This window comes from Homalodisca vitripennis, chromosome 1 (assembly GCF_021130785.1).
Source record: "Homalodisca vitripennis isolate AUS2020 chromosome 1, UT_GWSS_2.1, whole genome shotgun sequence".
NCBI classification, from domain to species: Eukaryota; Metazoa; Arthropoda; class Insecta; order Hemiptera; family Cicadellidae; genus Homalodisca; species Homalodisca vitripennis.
In genome coordinates, this window is record NC_060207.1 from 94854101 (window position 1) to 94863177 (window position 9077).

Below are 9077 nucleotides of genomic sequence, written 5' to 3' on the forward strand. Positions count from 1 at the left end.
AAGGTCGGCTCAATAGAATTACAACTATGGCCCACTTTCCAAGTGCAGCATTGATGACGATAGAGTGGAATGACAGGGGTGTTTGCCAGACCACACTTGGCATGACACCATTAACTATTGAATATTATACAAGGAGACTGAACATGTGCACGTGGTGGTGTGGCGTAACCCTGGTGTCAGATCTCGGAACTAACAACTATTTCTCTAGACCTCTGTACTTCTCGTCTATATGGGTCATTTATCTCCTGTATAACTTTACTAAAAAACACTGGTTAAGAATAAAAAAAGTAAACCAACTTTCCATTTAATGTTTTACAAATTAGTCTTGCACAACACCAAATGTTTTCCTTTGTACGAGTATACTTGAAGGCCCAACTGGTATTGTAACAATTATGTTTTGATGTTGTAGAACCAATTTGCAGTACCACAGACTCAGGGTAGGAGTGTGAGCAGGACGGTAGACCGCAACAGCAGACCGCCAACAGTAGACCTTACGCAGGATAGTCCACCTGTATTTCGGCGCAACAGGCCGCAGAGGTTCACGTGTCAGGTGTGCGATAAAGTGTTCACCACCCAGGAGACACTCAACCAACATCTGACCACCCACCGCAGCCCTGGCAAGCTGCCGTACAAGTCAGTCCATCTCATATTACAGTTAATAAAGTGCATGTAGTCATAATTTTTTGGCATTTTTTTAACCAAAATAATAAATCCAGTATGTTAAAACTGCACCAAGTAAGTAATGAATGTATTATGATTTTAAATTGAGTGTATTACATCACCATTACATTAAAGACTGAGTCTTGTTGGTGTAGCCACAAATCTGTCTATTCACAAGGTTTTCAGTTCTCCATACGATCTACATTTTAATATTGTTAAGGTGACTGGGAAAATTAAATCAAATTGACTTAATACTGGAACTGGTGGCATAGGTGACTCAGTGGCACTCAATAACCCTTTATAATAGGTTATCTAATTTTATCTGTAATGAATACGGGTTAAAATGTTGACCAAATGTCAAGTTTTCCAGGTCCTCAGATTTATTTTTCCTGCTTCAGTGTTAGCAAATTTAGTTCATATTTTAGCTATTTATTAGGTATTATCATTGATGAAAAAGTAACAGAAGCACATACGCTTACTGTTTAATAATTTAGCCATCATCTGGAAAACATAAAACTAAAATAATAAGATATATTTGAGTTATATAAAAGTCACTTCAATTCATACATTCAATATTATGATAGCATTCATGTATTTATTGTTGGGGTAATCAAAATTCTTAAACCGTTAACATTATACCAAAGTTTGTAAATTTTCATTAAGTACTAGGAGATAAAAATATGGTTGAAATTGTGACCGGTAACTTAAAACAATTATCTTGTTTCGTTAACCTTATTTTTAAAAGTAATTTCAAAGCAAACAAAAGCAGCCTTTAAGCTATACTACTTACATAGTCTATAAGTATCCAACAATATTATAGTTACTCTACATAACATAAAAGCACAAAATTTGGGATACAATCAACATTTGTGAATGTGCTGATGATGTTGCAGGTGTAATCTGTGTAACGCCCAGTATCCAACGCAACAAGGAATGTTGCAACACAAGCAGACCTATCACAAGGAGGCCCAAGGCTCGGAGATGGCTCTGCCTGTTGTGGACATCAAACACCCGGGCACCATACAGAAGCTCTCATCTCTGGGCATCCGTCACTGTCTGGTGCTGAGTCAGCTGGGCAATTCTTCTGGTGGAGTGTTTGGTCTGCCGATCGTCGCCATTGACAACGCTCGCAATCCAGCTGTTTGCAACCTAGGAGCGCTAGGAGCCAGTAACGTCCTCTCCCTTGGGCCTGCTAAAGCTCTTCGATAGTGTTGGCTGGATTTTCTTCTTATTTTTATCAAAATCTTATTATTATTGTTGTATCATTTTACGTTTTCAACCGAAGATAGAGCTCATAATGAACTGAAACACAAATTGAGTTCTACTTTTATTTGTTATTGTTTTATAAACTAGATTTTTCACTTAACGCTGCCTATGTACAAATTCCCTCCTTTGTATACTTATTTATGTCACATTTGTAAATATAGTGTAATTTGTAAAAATTGTTTTACTTTAAGTTGCCAGACAAAATCAATGACTTCGTTATTAATCGTTTGTCTTCATTTTTAGATGAAAAAACAAATATACCTATTAAACCAGGCAGTTAATAAATATGAGGATTGTAATTTCTGAATGTATTCCTCTAGTTTTATGTATTTGATTACAACTAAATTATATTTCCACTTATTTTATCAGTATTGTGCTCTTTCAAATTAAGATATAACTATTGAGAGTATAAAAATAAAATTTGTTGGTTCTGAAGGAAGGTGCTACCATTCACACTTGGTAGCAGAAATGATTCTAGAAGCATTGAAGATTCTACTGTGATTTATACTATATTAGCACTGATTTATTGTTTAAATAGTTATTCATTAATATATAATGCAAATTAAATTACCTATTAATGATTATTTTCTTAGCTATGTTGACATTTTACATGAAAATACTTCATACAAATATTTCTAGAATGTTTAACTTAACAAATTAAACTAAAGGTGCAATATTTTGATATTAGTGGTTGTTGAAAATGTAATAACTTAAATAAACAAGTTAATTCAAATATTAAAGCATTATATTAATTAAAACTAGCTAAAGCTGACTGCTGTTCTAATCAGAACAGAACATATTACTATCAGTACTTTTAGTGTAACATTAAAATGCCCTTTATAAAAAGGATCACTAAAAGGAATATTTATTATATTTTGTATAACACCAGTTATTTATTATTAGGATTAATAAGAACACTTTTTTATCATAAATTGACTACACAATAGAATAACAGGTTAGAGGAGGGCTGTAGGCCAGAAAAGTATAAGTTGAGAGGAAAACAAGGAGACTCGCCTATCCTGTGTAGTAAATTCTCACTTGTCTCTCCCATTCAGAAAGTCAAATGAGAAATTCACTGATTTTCTTGTATTTACTCTGTGTCTGTCATCAGTTCTGAGTAATAAACTAATGTGAGCTTCGCTGGTTTTTCTCAATTGTCTTAATTTAATTAGAAATCAGTAAATGTAAGTGCAACATTTTCCACACCACACATAAAAGTGTACTGTAATTGATTATTTTTAATTATTACATTAAAAATGTACCAATGTTTTTTTTAAAATTGTGCAAATCCAGAACTAGTGTGATCGAATTTTGATACATTAAGTCACAGTTGGATTGATAATTCATTTATTTAATTTGTGTTGTACACAATCCATATTCATAGTTTGTTAATTAAAGTAATTTATGTTTGACACAAATATTTTAATAATAAGTTTTGTGTAAGAAAAGATATTTTTATCAATAATTTTTAAACTGGCACTTCAAAGTTTTTCTACAGCAGTTGGCTCCTGTATATATAAAAACTGGCCCTTAAGACTGATTGTAAATATGTGTTGATAGTAATACATCTGAATTGTATTTTATGTATTATGTTTAAATAATGTGAGTTGTTTTTCTTTAATTGAGAGATGATTTCAATATTTTCTTTGTACTTTTTCAAACTATTTTTTATTAAAACGTAATATTCCTTTGAGATGCAAAGCAAAGGATACATTTGAATTCATCTCCAATGTGAAATAAAACTTGTGTTTTATTTTTCAACCTTGTTTTATTCCATGTTGGTCCCTATTTTTAATCTAAGTATTTATATAGTGGATTTGAACTCCACTTATTCAGTTGAAAATAATAAAATAGTCACAATTTGTATATTTCATGTAAATTACTCAAACTCTAAATTATGTTTTTATTCATTTTTAATGCAGTAAGTTCAACATGTTTTACTTTTGCTTGAAAAAATAACACGTACAGCTGACAGGGAAATATAGGATTTTATATAAAAATTAAGAAAATATTAAAAAGGTTGGAATGAAAAGTGTGCCTGCATGGGTGGACCTGATTAGCACTCCCCCACTCATGATTCAACTAAATGTCAACAATAGGGGGTGCTAAATCAGTGCAGTGGCTGTGCCCATGACTTGAATAAGAACCCGCCTCCCATGAATATGGACTCCCTTTAAGATTCATCCATAAAAACGTAAAACTACTGAAACTAAATGTGTTTTCCTCCTTAATTACAAATAAAAAAACAATTCATGCAAACAAAATTGTAAAAAAATATTAATTTTTTGAAGTACTTAAAGGTTGTAGTGTAGAGATGATATGTTTTGTAGTACTAACACTGTGTTTAAAAACATATTGACATCAAAACAATTTAGAATTACCTATACACCACCCGGTAGGCTTATCTTATCACCGTTCGTTTGACTTATGTTTTGGGTTGCATGACTATCGCATCTAAGCTTGCTTCCACACAGTTGAACTCCATTCTGTGTAATGTTGTTCTGTTGTGTTCCGTTTCTTTGTTCTGTTGCTGTAGTTTCTGAATACATATTTTCCTGTATCCTTTATTTGTTGTGTTCAAACATTACATTTTGCAGGAGACCTGAGTTTTAAATGCAGTGATCACACTAAACCCTGATGAACTGTGGACAGGTTTGCAGCTGGCTCGGGAGGAAGTGCACACAAACTTTATCAAGATACCCAGATAGAGTTGTTCCCAATGAGCGTTTTTCCTTGATGTCGATCAGCACCTACAGGGGAGTTGGTGGTGCCTACATGTTGCCAACAAGAAGGCGTTTCAAAAATTCTCAATTTTCTAGGAAGTGAAACATTTGTATGTATGTATTAGAGAAAGCAGATGTTTGTTTTCATATCCCCTATCAACCCTGAAAAATGCACTTTTATCGGAATCACCACGTGCGCTTCAAACTCATATTAAAAGACTTATAGCGCAAAGTATCAACATTCTGTAAACGCTTCCAGTGCCTATTTTGGCAAGGGTATCTGCTGTTTTGTTTCTCTGAATGCCTTTGTGGTCTGGCTCTCATCTGAGGGTAACTGTATTCCTTTTTACTATTTCCACTAGTGCATTCTCATACCGGTTTTGAGTAAAAGGAGCAGGTGTCAAATCGCCTTTAATGCTGCCTGACTCTGACTGTCTGAAAGTATTAAGTATCCTGCCCTAAAGTCTAGGCGTGATCCATCAGTGTAAAACTTCAGAACACCTTTAGTAGAGTAGGCCTCCTTTTTACTCTATTTTCTATAGTGAAGAGATATGGTTTTTCAAAAGAGTATTTCTTAACCATACTCTCAGAAACGTAAGTTAGGGTGCGGTCACATTGGTCGCACGCGTGCGCGAGCATTTAGTTGCGCAAGCTCGCAGAACTTGCTCGCACGAGTTGGGGTGGTCACATTACTTGCAACCACTCGCATATTGCTGCATTCTGTTCTTGCAAGATTGAGTCATCTGATGATGAACTTTTGATGGAAAGTAGTTTCTTGAAGTTTTTAGTAGTGGAAAGTAAAACATTTAAGGAGGAATGGGTTAACGAATACTTCAGTGACAGAGAAGAAGCAGGAGAATACCACCGGATTTGTTGAGACAGCCACAAAATTTTTTTGAATACTTCCGTATGATGCCTGATACGTTCTATTACATATTAGGGAAAATCACACCACTTCTTTTTAAGAATTCAAACTTCAGAAAGTGCGTGTGTTCCGGAAGAAAAACTTGTTATATGTACATGTTAAATTATAAAAATTGAATTTCAATTAAAATTAAAACTAATTTAAATATAATGTATGTCAAAGGGTTGTGGCAATAAACAAATTTAATTAGATAATTGACAACATTTATTAGACCCAAAGTTATACAATTACGAAAGATATTTTACTTTCATTAACATAACACAAATTGGTTTTGATCGAAAACTGCTAGTGATAATTTATTTTTAAAATTGACCCTCCATTACTATTTGGGATTAAAAGATTGAAAAAACTGCCCCAAATGTTCCATACCTGCACCAAGGCCAGGATCATTTTCACGTACAGGCTCAAGTTCTTGATAAGTTTGAACGTACTCCATTGCAGTACATGGTGAATTTGGCAACGGGTTAGAAGAAGCAGATAATGGTCTTGAGGAGTAATTACTCGCACTTGACGATGTAGACAGGCGATGCATACACATTTGCTCTTCTTCAAAAAGCACATCCATAAGCTTGCGTTTTACGGATAATTTGCGTTCTTCTTTCACTTCTTTAAGAGAGGGGAGTAGGCTCATGAGGAAATGATAATCAGCATCTAGTAAATGATCTCGTTTCCTCCGTTCATATTCCGTCACTTTCCTTTCTTCTAAATTAATCAACTTTTCCATAACGTTCCTTTTGAACTGTTTGGGTCGTTGGTGATAAAAGGAAGATGTTTGTTTGCCAGTTAATGTTATAGTGACATCATCAGCATCTGGTAACCTTTCATAGCTTTGAGACCCTTCATGTTCGTTTTGCGAATCATTTATAACACCACTAGATAAATTGGTATCATCACGATAACCTCTTCTTCTTGTGCTGCAGCGGGACGCATACTACTTATCATAGGACGAGGTTTGAACTGGTCCCTCAAGAAGTCCAAAGAATGAAACAGAGCCCATTTAACATTAGTGTTGTCCAGTGGCAGCTTGTCCTGTTGTTGTTTTTAATCTATTCTTCTCTTTCCGATAGTTCTCCCTTAGATTTCTCCAGCGGTTTTTTACAGCATCACCTAAAAAACCAAAGTTTATTGGAATAGTATTAACAGTTATAATTTTTTAAAGTATTATACTAACATTTATTTGTTCTATGTCCATTGTTATATCGAAAATGTATTTTTTGGTTTCTTTCCACTGGTCTTGCCTTCAGATCAATGGCGTTTTCCTTCAAAATGGCATATAAACACTATAGCTGGAATTGTATATGAAACATGTGATGCTATATGGGAAATCTGTCTTGAGCCAACACATGCCAACTGTCGACAAAGATACTCTAGAAAATGCAGCTACAGAGTTTATGAACAAATGGGGATTTCCTAATTGTTTAGGTTGTGTTGATGGTAAGCATGTGCGGATTAAATGCCCTTCCAATTCCGCATCCACATATTACAACTATTAAAGGCTTTTTTCAGTAGTTCTGCAAGGATTGGCTGATGCAAACAATAGATTCTTAAGCATTGATGTCGGTGCATAATTATGCCAGACAAAGTGACAGTGGGATTTTTTACTGAATCCCCTTTATATGAATTACTGCAGAATCGTGATATCATGCCTGACGATAAACCACTTCCATACTCGAACAATCCACCAACACCATCCATATCTGTACCACATGTGATCCTTGGTGGATCAAGGTTACCCTCTTAAGAATTATCTATTAAAACCTTATACACGTCAATCTGCTACTGAAGATGAACTGTACTTTAATTACAAACTATCATCCGTACGCTGAGTGGTGGAGTGCGCGTTCGGAATACTAGTCTCAAAATGGCGAGTGCTAAAAAACTGAAATACAATGTGACCCAAAGAACGTTGATAAAATTGTAAAATGTGTGTGTTTATTACATAATATTGTCATTGACGAAGAGGGTTATTCAAGTGTGGCTAAGTATATGGCAAGGGAACTGCAAGAAAATTCCCTAACCACTTATCGACCAAGTGTTGATGCTAGACGGTACAACAGAAGTACAAAAAAATCAATACAAATTAGAGACTCTTTCAAAAAACTACTTAAAATGTTGGGAAGCAATAACCTAAAAGTACTGTATTGGTTGTAATTTATGTTAATAAATAGCCTTATTAGTAACCATGCATTAAATCTTTTTTTATTTACCATGGCTAAGTATTCAGAGTGAAAAGTGGGTACGGGTCATTGTCACAAAAGGGGATAAATTGTTAATAAATCAAAAAATGTCAGATCCAATTATCAATATCTTGTGTCTATTACAGTAGCCCATATCTAGTCCTAGACTTTGTTATCAGCTAGCCTAAGCGAATACGGAATGTGAGAACAGAAGTCCATTGTTTTGCAAGGTTTTGTTTGCTCGAACCTTTCCTTAATTTGTTGACAACGGGGAGCAATACGCCCAAACTTGTTTTTTGCATTTAGTTTTAGCTCTAATAAATTGCCTTATATACTACATAACGGACACACGGTAATTACTATACCGTAATTCTTTGCAGCATTCATATAACTTCAACACATCTAACTAGATGGTGTGTTTGGTGGGTTTTAAACACTATTTAAATATTATCTGACAAACAAAATAGTGAGTATTATTGAAAACTAGTGTATTTAAATAAATGTATAGTTGTTTTTTATAATGTTTGTTATTTAATTTATTTATTCATCAGTGACATAAATTAGCCTATTATATGGCAATGACCCGTACATAATTATTAAATGCAGCTTATTAATTGTTAATTAGAACTAATTAATTATATTTATTAATTTATTTAAATAATTGCCATGAATATAAGACCTATAAAACAATTATAATAACATAATAAATATTTTATAATCAGCAACATACGATGTTCCACAACAAACAATTTCAAATTGTAAAATACAAAATTATGTGGGTTTATTGGTGTTTCTGGATTTAGGGTTAAAAAATGTCATGTTTTAAATAATTATTTTAGGTTCTGTACTTACAAGGGAGTGAAAGCTCTTCTGCAATTTCGCTCCACATCATCTTCACGCAGTCTCTGTTTGAGTGTTTTTTATCACTGGCGTCCATATTGGCCTTCTAGCATGAACCCAACTCAATTAAACGTTCATCCAGCCATTTTTTTTTAACTCTAGACTACACACAATGCCTGCACGTACTCGCTTCTGAAACAAATAAATTTGGTTGTAAGAATTTGGTGACGCGGTAGGTAACAGCACGCTCGCGCCACTTCACTTGGTGCGTGTAGTGTGACCACGTCGTGCGAGTTGCAACTTTGTTTCCTTGTTTTTTGGACACATTTGTTTACTTCACCACGCGTGCGCACGCTCGCGCAAGAAGTTTACTCGCGCACGCGTGGCGACCAATGTGACCGCACACCCTTATCAATTCAGCCTCAAGGAATTCCTGTTATTATTAGTATGTTCTTCTGAGGAAGTAAGCTTAATCACCTTTTTACT

At 34.4% G+C, this 9077-nt stretch overlaps 1 protein-coding gene across 6 annotated transcripts in view; it reads left to right on the forward strand.

Annotated features, from left to right (window-relative positions):
- Window positions 1-3687, forward strand: part of LOC124366933 (formin-like protein 7) — a 92341-nt gene extending 88654 nt beyond the window's left edge. For all 6 annotated transcript variants that reach the window (XM_046823552.1, XM_046823545.1, XM_046823561.1 and 3 more), the window contains 2 exons: window positions 410-633; window positions 1554-3687. In XM_046823552.1, coding sequence (XP_046679508.1) covers window positions 410-633; window positions 1554-1869 — 540 coding nt within the window. In that variant the 3' untranslated portion in view covers window positions 1870-3687. The remainder of the gene's footprint in view (window positions 1-409; window positions 634-1553) is intronic.
- Window positions 3688-9077: the final 5390 nt, after the last annotated feature.